Source organism: Leptodactylus fuscus, chromosome 11 (genome assembly GCF_031893055.1).
Source record: "Leptodactylus fuscus isolate aLepFus1 chromosome 11, aLepFus1.hap2, whole genome shotgun sequence".
Taxonomy (NCBI): Eukaryota; Metazoa; Chordata; class Amphibia; order Anura; family Leptodactylidae; genus Leptodactylus; species Leptodactylus fuscus.
Window position 1 is genome coordinate 84,737,580 of NC_134275.1, and position 13,757 is coordinate 84,751,336.

At 51.4% G+C, this 13,757-nt stretch overlaps 1 protein-coding gene across 6 annotated transcripts in view; it reads left to right on the plus strand.

Moving 5' to 3' along the window:
- The window catches only part of ACTN4 (actinin alpha 4), a 32,214-nt gene extending 18,457 nt beyond the window's left edge, over positions 1 to 13,757 (plus strand). Inside the window, exons 2-22 of one of the 6 annotated variants that reach the window (XM_075259179.1) lie at positions 5,247 to 5,361; positions 5,444 to 5,563; positions 5,675 to 5,761; positions 5,864 to 5,951; positions 6,676 to 6,754; positions 6,840 to 6,921; positions 7,124 to 7,209; positions 8,146 to 8,238; positions 8,472 to 8,702; positions 8,848 to 8,995; positions 9,085 to 9,235; positions 9,749 to 9,857; positions 9,945 to 10,085; positions 10,168 to 10,350; positions 10,435 to 10,569; positions 10,970 to 11,149; positions 11,228 to 11,374; positions 11,697 to 11,777; positions 11,975 to 12,040; positions 12,150 to 12,308; positions 12,410 to 13,757. In XM_075259179.1, the coding sequence (XP_075115280.1) occupies positions 5,247 to 5,361; positions 5,444 to 5,563; positions 5,675 to 5,761; positions 5,864 to 5,951; positions 6,676 to 6,754; positions 6,840 to 6,921; positions 7,124 to 7,209; positions 8,146 to 8,238; positions 8,472 to 8,702; positions 8,848 to 8,995; positions 9,085 to 9,235; positions 9,749 to 9,857; positions 9,945 to 10,085; positions 10,168 to 10,350; positions 10,435 to 10,569; positions 10,970 to 11,149; positions 11,228 to 11,374; positions 11,697 to 11,777; positions 11,975 to 12,040; positions 12,150 to 12,308; positions 12,410 to 12,568 (2,640 nt within the window). In that variant the 3' untranslated portion in view covers positions 12,569 to 13,757. Of the gene's footprint in view, positions 1 to 5,246; positions 5,362 to 5,443; positions 5,564 to 5,674; positions 5,762 to 5,863; positions 5,952 to 6,675; positions 6,755 to 6,839; positions 6,922 to 7,123; positions 7,210 to 7,508; positions 7,595 to 8,145; positions 8,239 to 8,471; positions 8,703 to 8,847; positions 8,996 to 9,084; positions 9,236 to 9,748; positions 9,858 to 9,944; positions 10,086 to 10,167; positions 10,351 to 10,434; positions 10,570 to 10,969; positions 11,150 to 11,227; positions 11,375 to 11,696; positions 11,778 to 11,974; positions 12,041 to 12,149; positions 12,309 to 12,409 lie in introns of all 6 variants that reach the window. The other 5 variants (XM_075259180.1, XM_075259177.1, XM_075259178.1 and 2 more) reach the window with 5 other exon arrangements.

The following is a 13,757-nucleotide window of genomic DNA, read 5'->3' on the forward strand; positions in this document are numbered from 1 at the left end:
TCGGAAGGAATAGCTATTGGTCAGATGGTGACTGTGGGAGACGTATGGACCTTTCATTACAATGTCATAAATGCCTCTCGGCTGTGTCCAGTGCACAGCGCCAGATTCCCAGTACACCGATAAGGAAAACGACCTCAGACATTCATTCATTTTTTTTCTTCCTGACTCCTCCTAGGATATTCCTGCGAAACGATGAGGCCCGTTCCCCAAGGGCACGATAAAGTGAGCAGCGCCGGAGTGACTGGTGTAAATCATCTTCGGACCACACATGGCCCTTCTCCCTTGTGTCTGTGACCTACGGTCTGGGGTTGTACATCACATGGTGTATACATTTATTACTTGTCTATGCAAGTTACGACTTAGTCGAAGGCGCTTTATTGTACAGGGTGTCGCCTCCTCTGCAATTTGCATTGAAAGGAAATGGATGCAAGCTGGACATGTACGACCAATAGCCCATGGCCAGCCTGTGCCCATACTGAGGTCCGCCAAGCTTTCATGTGTTCTCAATGGGTAGGGAATAGACTGCTGCTAGACGGGATTAGCTCTGAGAACAAAGGATCAAGGATGTTGGAAAGCAAAATGCCCAATTCTTTATACCAATGTCATCCAACTGTCTGATACTGATGGCTTAACCATCACCGAGCCTAGACAAGCCCTTAAAGGATCAGGTCACTGTGTATATAAGATGGCCTCTGTGCAATGCAGAAGATCTCTGCAAACACCGAGGGTCTTGCAAGCCAGATAAGTGAGCACATTAGGTGTGGCCGGCAGTCATGGGTGCAGGGAAAGTCATTGCACAGAGCGTGCAGGGTGCGGGGCAAGTCATTGCACAGAGCGCGCAGGGTGTGTACATAGGGGGAAGTGCTTCGTACTGCAGCCGGTTCACATTCCAAACTCCTCACCTGCCCCCATCTCAAGGACGCTTCTACCTTTCTGGTGAAACTGTGACCTGAAAGGTGCAAGAATGTGAGGAATTAGAGCCTTGACGTGCTCTCGCTGGGCAGGTCCCGCAGCATAGGGGAACAGGGTGTTGTAATAGAACAATGGAAACTTCTGCTCTGCAGGTGGAAGAATTTGCCAGCGTGTTATGAGTAAGCCGGCGCTGTAACAGGTGCCGAGTCCAAGGATGTCCTCACCCCTCGCCGTATTGATGCAATGACGGGCTGTGCCTGCACCTTCCCTCTCTCCTTTACTACACCCGCCCTGTTGTGCTGAGATTGTGCAATTGTAAAGGTATTCACACCTTCCTAACCCAACTATTGCAGCAATGCGAAACCTGAAAATGGCGGCAGAGAATAATAAGTGCCATCTCCCCGGGCATTCTTATGGAAATGAGGAATTACTCCATGAATAATTCAGCTAAAGCGTCAGCTCTGTTGACAAAGTATTCAATAAAAATAGCTGCATGCAAATAAAGGGATTAACGTGGGTCAGTCTCTGCAGCGAGCGAGCAGGCATGCAGGGGTTAAGCTGAAGGCATTGTTTAGCGGAGATGCCTGCGAGCGCCTATTTCAGGAGATGTGACTCAGTGTGGGGGGAAGGGGCCCCAGGAAATGACCCAGAAATGTTTGTCTTACTAGAGGTCTCTTGGCTGGCACCTCGCCCCTCTTGTGAGATGTCGGCTACACCCCTGGCTCCTCCTCAGCTGGCATGTCTTGGGTGGTGCCATGTCCTGAGATGTTTATTCCATGTCGTGCACAGATTCGGAGACCTTTCTACTCCTTCTTGCCTTGCACCATGTTGTGAATCATTCATCCTCTGGGCCGAGGTCCTGGTGTAATCATTTACCCGGCCGCTCCGCTGTGTGACATTCCTGAGGAGCGGACACAAGTATTTATGGCATGTAGTAAAGGCCGAGAACTGGATGCCAAGGAGATACACCCCGGCCGGATATGGGTGGTCTCATCGCAAGACCTTAAGAAAATCGTAAAAATTTATAAAGTGATCTTTATCTAAAACAATATCATTTTGTTGCCTAAAAAATCTAGTCCATCCCTGTGAACAATCACTGCAGACAGTGCTGGTCCAACTGGTCCCCCATCGTGCTGGTCCAGCTGGTCCCCCATCGTGATGGTCCAACTGGTCCCCCATCGTGATGGTCCAACTGGTCCCCCATCGTGATGGTCCAACTGGTCCCCCATCGGGATGGTCCAACTGGTCCCCCATCGGGATGGTCCAACTGGTCCCCCATCGGGATGGTCCAACTGGTCCCCCATCGGGATGGTCCAACTGGTCCCCCATCGGGATGGTCCAACTGGTCCCCCATCGGGATGGTCCAACTGGTCCCCCATCGGGATGGTCCAACTGGTCCCCCATCGGGATGGTCCAACTGGTCCCCCATCGGGATGGTCCAACTGGTCCCCCATCGGGATGGTCCAACTGGTCCCCCATCGGGATGGTCCAACTGGTCCCCCATCGGGATGGTCCAACTGGTCCCCCATCGGGATGGTCCAACTGGTCCCCCATCGGGATGGTCCAACTGGTCCCCCATCGGGATGGTCCAACTGGTCCCCCATCGGGATGGTCCAACTGGTCCCCCATCGGGATGGTCCAACTGGTCCCCCATCGGGATGGTCCAACTGGTCCCCCATCGGGATGGTCCAACTGGTCCCCCATCGGGATGGTCCAACTGGTCCCCCATCGGGATGGTCCAACTGGTCCCCCATCGGGATGGTCCAACTGGTCCCCCATCGGGATGGTCCAACTGGTCCCCCATCGGGATGGTCCAACTGGTCCCCCATCGGGATGGTCCAACTGGTCCCCCATCGGGATGGTCCAACTGGTCCCCCATCGGGATGGTCCAACTGGTCCCCCATCGGGATGGTCCAACTGGTCCCCCATCGGGATGGTCCAACTGGTCCCCCATCGGGATGGTCCAACTGGTCCCCCATCGGGATGGTCCAACTGGTCCCCCATCGGGATGGTCCAACTGGTCCCCCATCGGGATGGTCCAACTGGTCCCCCATCGGGATGGTCCAACTGGTCCCCCATCGGGATGGTCCAACTGGTCCCCCATCGGGATGGTCCAACTGGTCCCCCATCGGGATGGTCCAACTGGTCCCCCATCGGGATGGTCCAACTGGTCCCCCATCGGGATGGTCCAACTGGTCCCCCATCGGGATGGTCCAACTGGTCCCCCATCGGGATGGTCCAACTGGTCCCCCATCGGGATGGTCCAACTGGTCCCCCATCGGGATGGTCCAACTGGTCCCCCATCGGGATGGTCCAACTGGTCCCCCATCGGGATGGTCCAACTGGTCCCCCATCGGGATGGTCCAACTGGTCCCCCATCGGGATGGTCCAACTGGTCCCCCATCGGGATGGTCCAACTGGTCCCCCATCGGGATGGTCCAACTGGTCCCCCATCGGGATGGGCCAACTGGTCCCCCATCGGGATGGGCCAACTGGTCCCCCATCGGGATGGGCCAACTGGTCCCCCATCGGGATGGTCCAACTGGTCCCCCATCGGGATGGTCCAACTGGTCCCCCATCGGGATGGGCCAACTGGTCCCCCATCGGGATGGGCCAACTGGTCCCCCATCGGGATGGGCCAACTGGTCCCCCATCGGGATGGGCCAACTGGTCCCCCATCGGGATGGGCCAACTGGTCCCCCATCGGGATGGGCCAACTGGTCCCCCATCGGGATGGGCCAACTGGTCCCCCATCGGGATGGGCCAACTGGTCCCCCATCGGGATGGGCCAACTGGTCCCCCATCGGGATGGGCCAACTGGTCCCCCATCGGGATGGGCCAACTGGTCCCCCATCGGGATGGGCCAACTGGTCCCCCATCGGGATGGGCCAACTGGTCCCCCATCGGGATGGGCCAACTGGTCCCCCATCGGGATGGGCCAACTGGTCCCCCATCGGGATGGGCCAACTGGTCCCCCATCGGGATGGGCCAACTGGTCCCCCATCGGGATGGGCCAACTGGTCCCCCATCGGGATGGGCCAACTGGTCCCCCATCGGGATGGGCCAACTGGTCCCCCATCGGGATGGGCCAACTGGTCCCCCATCGGGATGGGCCAACTGGTCCCCCATCGGGATGGGCCAACTGGTCCCCCATCGGGATGGGCCAACTGGTCCCCCATCGGGATGGGCCAACTGGTCCCCCATCGGGATGGGCCAACTGGTCCCCCATCGGGATGGGCCAACTGGTCCCCCATCGGGATGGGCCAACTGGTCCCCCATCGGGATGGGCCAACTGGTCCCCCATCGGGATGGGCCAACTGGTCCCCCATCGGGATGGGCCAACTGGTCCCCCATAGGGATGGGCCAACTGGTCCCCCATAGGGATTGTCCAACTGGTCCCCATCGTGATGGCCCCGACTGCTCTCATTGTGGTGCCCATTACTTTGGCAGGAAGGAAAGTACTTGTAGTGCAATTCTTAAGTCTGACGCCAGTGTGAGCAGACGTGTAACACGTTGACTGTCCCCATGGTCGGACTATTCCAGGATTATCTTATTCTATACATGCGATCCACCTTTGGGCAGATATACCTGAGCTATGAGGCTTCGCTATGACCATGGATCCAGTGTTTACCATGGAGGTTTATGGTCCACTTAGACCTAATGTTTGCTCTGGGCCCTGGCGGTGTTGGGCCATTCCACGCACAGCATTATAACATTGCATAGCAAACATGGCCGTCACTGCCTTGTCTCCCGATGTCCTTGCACGGCTTTATTGGAGTCACTAGGAGTATAGATGGATTAGGAAGACGCGCGGGTCTATTGTCTGGTCTTATCTTTTTATTTTTCTTAAGATTTACAGCCAAACCTACTTGAGCAGTTCAGGCTCTTCTCATAGATTTGTCTCATAAACATGGAGAAGGTGAAGATGCCAAAGTCCTAAGTGACCCCCCCCCCCCTCCCCCCCTCGGATCTGAGAATATAAGAACAATCATTGATTATGGGATATATTATATAGCGCCATCCTATTCTGTACGTCTATGGCAATTCTAAGACGACCGAGCAGACAGGCCTCGCGTCTCGAAACTCCCCTACAGGTGACTGGAGAGACTTTCATATGCAGCCCCCTCCCCTCCATAGTGGACAAGATGGGTCCGGGAAACCCCAATTGTCAAGATGGAAGGAGCATTCTGCCTTGACTTGAGCACTGTCTGGATCTTGATCAGGTTGCTGATTTGGGTTTTTGCTTCTCAGATGGTTCCCCTCCCCTGCTACTTATCGTTCACCTTTATCTTTGCTCTAGGACTCTTATTCATTGAATTGTGTTTTCTCTGCAGACGTTCACAGCTTGGTGTAACTCCCACCTGCGGAAGGCCGGCACCCAGATCGAGAATATCGACGAGGATTTCAGAGATGGCTTAAAGCTGATGTTACTCCTGGAGGTTATTTCAGGTGGGTGGTGGTGTCAGGCGGGGATCATCGGGGGTCGGTAACGTGTCGGCCGCTTCACTTACATTCCCTTTCATCTATTTAGGAGAGCGTCTTCCCAAACCGGAGCGAGGAAAGATGAGAGTCCACAAGATCAATAATGTCAATAAAGCCTTGGACTTCATTGCGAGTAAAGGCGTGAAGCTGGTCTCCATCGGAGCTGAAGGTACGTCAGACTCTCTCACCTCTCCGTGTCTGCTCTCAATAAAGCTTCCCTGGATTTGAAGGTTTTGCATTGTGTTGAATGCATCACTTTCAATTTCACTTTCTTTTCTAGAAATTGTGGATGGAAATGCAAAGATGACCTTAGGAATGATCTGGACCATTATCCTTCGCTTCGCCATTCAGGATATCTCCGTGGAAGGTAAGTGCTTGTACATTTTGGATCACTGCGTACCGTTCCCTGTCCCCCCCCCCCCCCCCCCCCCCCCCCCCTGGTGCTCAGCGACTTCTTCTGTCTCCACAGAAACTTCAGCCAAGGAAGGCTTATTGCTCTGGTGTCAGAGGAAGACGGCGCCTTACAAGAATGTCAATGTACAGAACTTCCACATCAGGTGACTCCTTATAGACACAATCTTCTGGTCTCTGTCTTGGGTTTCGTCCACACTTGTGTTATGAGCTTTTGTGCACCAATATTCTCACACCTAAATCTGATGTCTTATTGCTGTCATGGCCCTTGCAAAGTGTGAACGAGACCTTATCTATTCAAAGGGATTTCCCAATGTTAATGGCCTGACATTGGGATAGGAACTGAATTAGGTAAATCAGGGGCACTATAACCAAGGGGCTCATGGCACTAGCACATACCACGGTGGTGCAATGTATCTGAGCTTTGTCCCATGATGAAGCGGGTCTTTACAGTACAAGTCTATATTCCATCTTGTATCTACAAAAAGCAGACTCAGACCCATATTGGCATGTAAGAATGCAGGAATGGAGGGAGTAGGAAAATATTTGCCACTTGCAGGAAGATTTATAAGGCAGATTTTGCACGGAGGGTCCTGCTACCAAATCCACTGCTAGTAAACCTATTCAACTTACAAGCACCAGCCATACGGTGTCCTGGCCGCCATCTTGCTCTTCCCTGCACCCACGGCCGGGCTATTCTGTGTGTGCTGGGTACAGTGTGTATGTTTTTGGGTTGGTCACTTATGTACATTGTACATTGGTTCGGCTCTTTTAGGATGGGTCAGAGGTCGGCTTCTCGGATAACTATAGCTAGACGTCCTGCCATACTGCCTGTATACTATATACTAACTGTCCTCCCTCCTGTTACAGCTGGAAGGACGGCCTCGCCTTCAATGCCTTGATCCACAGACACAGACCGGAGCTCATAGAATACGACAAGCTTAGAAAGGTGAGGAGAGATCCCTTACCGCCCGCACCTCATCCCCATGTCCTTCAGGATTAAGCCCTTTCCTTATACTTTTCTTGTGTCTTAGGATGACCCGGTCACCAATCTGAACAATGCCTTCGAGGTGGCGGAGAAGTATCTGGATATCCCTAAGATGTTGGACGCTGAAGGTACGGATCTCCGGCTCTTCTTACTCCTGTGACCTGTTACGTAATAAGGCCTTGTCTCCGCAGTATCTGAACCCCAGGCCGCTTTATAGTCTTGGATCTGTGGTCACCCCTTCTTTATTCTCAGCCAAAGCCCTTTCCAAGGACCCCCCGGATATTGACCCCGCTCCCTTATGACTTCTTAACCCATTTTCTTCATCCACAGACATAGTCAACACGGCTCGCCCTGACGAGAAGGCGATCATGACATACGTGTCCTCTTTCTACCACGCCTTCTCAGGAGCACAGAAGGTAGTGTTTGGGGCGACCACAGCGCCCCCACCTGTCTCCTCTTGTGCTTTCTTTTCCGCATGCCTCATGCTTTCCCTGCACTTGCACGGCATGTTGTCGCCTCTGTGTCAGGAATCTCGGTGGTAGAAGTCACTATCTCCTTATTGTAGAGTGAGTGATGAACGACCCCCATCTTATGATTCCTGGTGCAGACCAGAGGGCAGAGAGGTGCAGATCTGGGACAGAAGCCCTTACCTGGCTCCTGGCCGCTCCTGCACCTCCTCACCTGCCACTTGTCCTTTTCTTTCTTCTCTGCACAGATATTGTGGGCACTCTCAGGCCTGATGAGAAGGCCATAATGACCTACGTTTCCTGCTTCTACCACGCTTTCTCTGGTGCTCAGAAGGTGAGCGGCGGCTTGCTGGCGTTTCTTACTGGGTGTTTGATCTTGTCCTGATCTTGAGGTCATAACCTCGGAGTTTCCTCCCTTCCTAATTACTAATCAACTGCAACCTCCTCCTAATATTTCTCAATGCAATTTATGGCTAAGTACCTGTTAACCTTGTAGTTGCCACAAGTTATTTATCATTAGTAAAATTGTCTATTTGCAACTTAGCCTCAGCATTGCTGCATTTTCTATGTCCACGCTGCTTACAATGTCTGTATACACCGTATATGTATATATCACCTAAATCCATAGGATACATCTCCGCACAGAAGTGTGCACGTATATTTCATGTGGTGTCCACAGATGTCACCGTATTGCGGTCTATTCGCCTCCCGGCTCTTATCTGGGGTATTAGCTGCTGACATGTCGAGCGGCTGCCAGGTCTGCACGGCTGATCCTTGTTCATTTCCATGACATTTTGTGAGAAATCTTCATGGGGTTTTATCAACTCGACTCCTGTATTTATCTGACAAGTGTCCAATCTTTCTAAACAACGTGTCCTCCTTTAGGCCGAGACGGCAGCCAACAGAATCTGCAAAGTCTTGGCCGTGAATCAAGAGAACGAGCATCTGATGGAAGATTATGAGAGACTGGCCAGTGACGTGAGTCCTTTGTGTCTCCTTAGTTTTCTAGTGTCACCTCTGTGTCCCTGTTTAGTGAGGTTCTGTATTAAAGGCGACCTCCGTCTTCTAGTCTGAAAATTTTGGAATAATTAAAAACAAAGAAATCGATTTTTAGTTTTCATAGTTTCCTGGATTTTGCAGCTCTCCGCCCCCTTTCTTATCCCTCCATACTTCCTATCCTTGTCATTGAAGTCTTCCTCCTCTTCTTGTAGCTCCTGGAATGGATCCGCCGCACAATCCCATGGCTGGAAAATCGTCAGCCGGAGAAGACCATGAATGATATGCAACAAAAACTTGAAGATTTCCGGGACTATCGCCGCGTGCACAAACCCCCAAAGGTTCAGGAGAAATGCCAGCTGGAGATTAACTTTAACACCTTACAGACCAAGCTGAGGCTCAGTAACAGGCCGGCCTTCATGCCCTCCGAGGGGAGGATGGTATCGGTGAGTGCCAGGATGAGTAGAACATGGCGTCTCTGGGTGAATGGCTGGTTTTGTAGACATGGTTTTAATTGGAAATGAGTACAGTCATTGACTGGGGAACCAACTATTTTCTATCTTCTCACTCCATTTTCTCCCCCAATTTCAGGACATTAATAATGGCTGGCAGCATCTGGAGCAGGCAGAGAAGGGTTATGAAGAATGGCTCTTAATCGAAATTCGTAGGTTAGCAAGGCTGGATCACTTAGCTGAGAAATTCAGCCAGAAAGCAGCTATACATGACAACTGGACTGAGGGTGAGTCTCCTGACTAGACATCGGACAGGGACGTTCATTGCAAAGCTGTGGGAGAAAAGATGGATGACTACTTCCATTGGTTTCAATAGGTAAAGAGGCCATGTTGGCACAGAAGGACTACGAGACGGCCACGCTAGCAGATATCAAGGCTCTCCTTAAAAAACATGAGGCCTTTGAAAGTGACCTGGCAGCCCACCAGGACCGAGTGGAGCAGATAGCAGCCATCGCACAGGAGCTGAAGTAAGTCAGAAGGGGTTAACCTGGACTAAGATATTGGGATTCACTTCTGGGGTCAGTCCAGGTTAAGTGCAATACCGAGCTCTGCTCCTATGTAATGTATAGTGATGAGGACGGGCGCCTGCTATCTACATAATAGCGACTGTCTGCTCTACGCCATACTGTACCTCTGCTATAAACCTGACACACTCAGGCATTAAACATCTTGAGACCTGTACAGATTGGTTTGGCTTTGTAGTTTCGGATGCCGTGTGGGTTCGCTCTGCGTCCTGACATAGGTGTGTGGTGAGAGACACAGAGCCATCATTGTCTCGCTCACCGCTTTTATAAGACATTCCAAGGCCTGCCTTTCACAATTTCCACGTCTCCAAGCCTATCGCCGGCGTGAATAGATCCTTTTATTCCACTGACACGTGGAGAGCCGAGGGGGCTGGGGGTGCGCGTGGGTGTGAGGATCTTCTCCAGAATCCCAAACCCCTGCCTAGGCCTTACCTGACCCGTCTTTGTCTCTTCTAGTGAGCTGGATTATTACGACTCTCCCAGCGTGAACGCACGTTGCCAAAAGATCTGCGACCAGTGGGACGTATTGGGGTCTCTGACACACAGCAGACGGGAGGCCTTAGAGGTGAGGACTGCCGCCATGGGTGAGCAAGGCTTAGAAGTGCACGGCCCTCTCCATTGTGTATTGATTTTTATTACTTTTGGCTTCTAGCGAACAGAGAAGCATCTGGAGGCCATAGACCAGTTATATCTGGAATATGCAAAAAGAGCAGCGCCCTTCAACAACTGGATGGGGGGAGCGACGGAGGACCTGCTGGACATGTTTATTGTGCACACTATCGAAGAGATTGAGGTAAGGCTTCTACTAAACTATACTCGCAGAGGTTTTGGGTCTTGATGTACAGAGACGAGATGGCGCTTCTGTTTTGTTCCAGGGGCTTATTGCGGCCCACGAGCAGTTCAAGTCCACACTGCCTGACGCTGACCGCGAGAGAGAAGCCATTCTTGATATCCAAAGCCAAGCTCAGAAGATTGCCGATATCAACCACATCAGGTTGGCATCTGGGAACCCCTACACCTCCATCACCCCACAGACCATCAATTCTAAGTGGGAGAAGGTAAGTGGCCGTGACAAGGTTGGAATACACCCGGCGTGGCCAGGGCACAGACTTGTAAAATGCCAATTTCTGTTTAATGTCCAGGTCCAAGAGTTGGTGCCTAAGAGAGACAATGCCCTGAGAGAAGAACAGGAGAAGCAGCATGCCAACGAGCGTCTACGTCTGCAGTTTGCTAAGCAAGCGAATGTGGTGGGACCGTGGATTCAATCCAAGATGGAGGTACAGGGCATTTGTTTTAATTGCTCTTGTTGCATAATTATCACCAGGCATCTCCTATGTGGGGTGGAGTCAGCTGGGAAGTACTAGGCCAAGATGCCACCTAGTGTATGAGATTGGAACTGCATGCCTGGTACTGCTAAGCTTTATGGGAGTTTCCTTGGATATTAAAATTACCTAGTGGTGTAAAATGAAATAAAATACAATTGTTAATCCTCCTCTACCCTAATGGGTCTACAGTCCTGCAAGTTCACATACACAACTGGCCCTGGCGTAAACTACGGCTACCTCATCAGTCAGTTTGGCGCTTGACAAGTGATTTTTATTTTGCCTTGTTTTCGTAATGCACCTCCCTATACATGTCTGCCTTTATTATAACACCCGATATCCACGTTGTTCTCAGGAGATTGGAAGAATCGCCATTGAACTGAATGGCACCCTGGAAGATCAGATGAATCACCTGAGGCAGTTTGAACAAAGCGTCATAAACTACAAGCCCAACATAGACGCCCTGGAGCAGCAGCATCAGCTCATCCAGGAGGCCTTGATCTTCGATAACAAGCACACAAACTACACTATGGAGGTGAGAGGACGCTCCTGAGCCCTGGTATGTAGGTGGTGGCCTGATCTGTATGTAATCTGACATGCAATCCTTTCACAGCACATCCGTGTCGGTTGGGAACATTTGGCCACCACAGTCGCCAGGACCATAAATGAGGTGGAGAACCAGATCTTAACACGTGACGCCAAGGGCATCAGCCAAGAGCAGATGCATGAGTACAGAGCGTCCTTCAATCACTTCGACAAGGTGAGGGCCCACTATGATTTTCCGATAGCCAACATTTTTGTAATATGATCAGGGCAATATGTAGGAAGAAGGTTTGGAATCCCATTTCATGTCCCCTTTTGTCTCCCTTCCTCATGTCCGTCCCAGAAAACCGCCGAGTCCATCCCCCATGTCTCCAAGTCATTGTATGCATTCCGTAACGTAATGTTTTGTTTCTCTTCCATTGCCCACGGCGTCCACCCATCGCCTTCCACTCCATTTCATGGCCTCTTTCTCCTGCCCACCACCGCTTGCTCTTCGGGCCTTCATGTCCTCTCCCCCCACCATGTTCTACTCGTGACAGGATCATACGGGTGCTCTGGGACCTGAAGAATTCAAAGCTTGTCTCATCAGTCTGGGCTATGATGTGGAGAATGACAGACAGGTACCCGATATACCCTGCTAAGCCAAACTAATGCTCTGCCGCTTTCTCTTCTCCCCTCTCTCGTCCTCTTCTCATCCCTCCGTTCTTTCCGTCTCCTGCTTTCTTATGCATCTCCTCCTTTGCCGGATCGGCTCCTTTTTCTTTCCTTCCGTTTGCTATTCTTTTTTTCCTTTCTTTATTACTGTTTCTTGGAAAAGAAGAGACTTTCTGCTCTGGATGCCGATGACTTTCGAGCGCTCCTTATCTCTACGGGATACAGCTTGGTAGGCGTCTCCCCTCTGTCATTCCCGCTTGGTCCTTTCCTAGTCTCCTCTGTATTAGATTGCCCTTTCTTCCTTCTTCTTTCACTGATTTCTGGTTGTCTTACGTCAGGGTGATGCTGAATTTCACCGTATCATGGCCAGCGTCGACCCCAACAATTCTGGCTCTGTGACCTTCCAAGCGTTCATTGACTTCATGTCGAAAGAGACCACAGACACGGACACTGCGGACCAAGTCATCTCCTCCTTTAAGGTCCTGGCTGGAGATAAGGTAAGAGTCTGATGCACCTGGCGAGTCCCTGATCTGCAACTTGTAAGAGATCTCCTTCTTATAAGACACATTTTGCAACATTCTCTCCTTTTGCTTTCCAGAACTACATCACAGCAGCAGAGCTGTGCCGGGAGCTGCCCCCAGACCAAGCAGAGTATTGCATCTCTCGTATGGCGCCCTACCACGGTCCCGATACAGTGCCTGGTGCACTGGATTACAAGTCCTTTTCTACTGCATTGTACGGCGAGAGCGACCTGTGAGCTTGATGGGGGACGAGATCCAACACTGCCCTACCCCCCCCCCCCATCAGCTACTAATGTCTCAGCTGCAGAAGGGGAGAAGCTCTGCCAGATGGTCAGGGGGGGGGGGGAGATGGGGTCACTAGTGTCCCCCCTGTCAAGGGGGAGAGGGAGGGGATCACATTAGCTTTCGTTCCCTTTGCAAGGAGGGAGGAGAAGACAGAGCAGAAGCTGCAGGACCGCTCCTCCCCCCTTTGCAAAGCTATCTATGCAATGGCTAAGGGGCAGGGGTGCTTCCACACACAGCTGGCACGTTGACTGCGCTTCTGGGGTAACTTTTTTTTTTTTTTCATATCTCGCACCTTGTACAGGTCTCACAAACCCCTCCCTCTCCCGTCCTTGGGGTTATTTATTCCTGGTCCTACAAATCCCTGCTGTGCGTGGCATGTGGTCGGTGCCCGCGCAGCCCAGTACTAACGTTGTCTTCTTCTTCCCTTGTTTATTGTAGTTTCATGGTGCTATGGCCTCACGGTGAGGTCCTGGCATGGAGGGCTCCGCACTGCAGGCAGGGGAGAGATCCATAATGTGGGGGGAGGGGGGTGCTTTACGGCCTCCAGCTGTTTTACCATAGAATATTTTAAGAGGGGGCCGACTATAGAGGCAGCTGGTATGAGACGCTCTGATCTGTTACAACCGCTCGCGTCCTTCCCGACGGGCACAAACACACCAAACCTATCATTCCACGTCACAATGTGCATGACGGTCACCCATTCCCAGGTCGCGCCTCCATTTTTTTTTTTTGTATATTCCCAGCGGGATCATGAAATCGCTCTGTTCTTCGTCTTGATACTTTCTACGCCCTATAATGGTTTTTATTTTTTCCCTGAGGACCAAAAAAAAAATGACAAATTATAATAAAGTAAAACTTTACGAGGGTTACTATGTACGTAATTTAGGGGTTTATGATATAAATATATATTCACCTAGCAGAACTTATATTTGCAGTTTTTTTTTTTCTTGTCTTCTAAATAATAAAACAAAAAAACAAAATGGTTGCTGATTGTTTATCACGAGGTCTGTAACATTCCTTATCTCATCTTTTTATACCAGCGGCCCACCAGGAGCAATGTCAGGGGGCAGCGTCTTTCTATCATTCCTGCACCTCCTACAACTCCGGACAGAACAATAAAAGTAATATTTTTAAGATAAA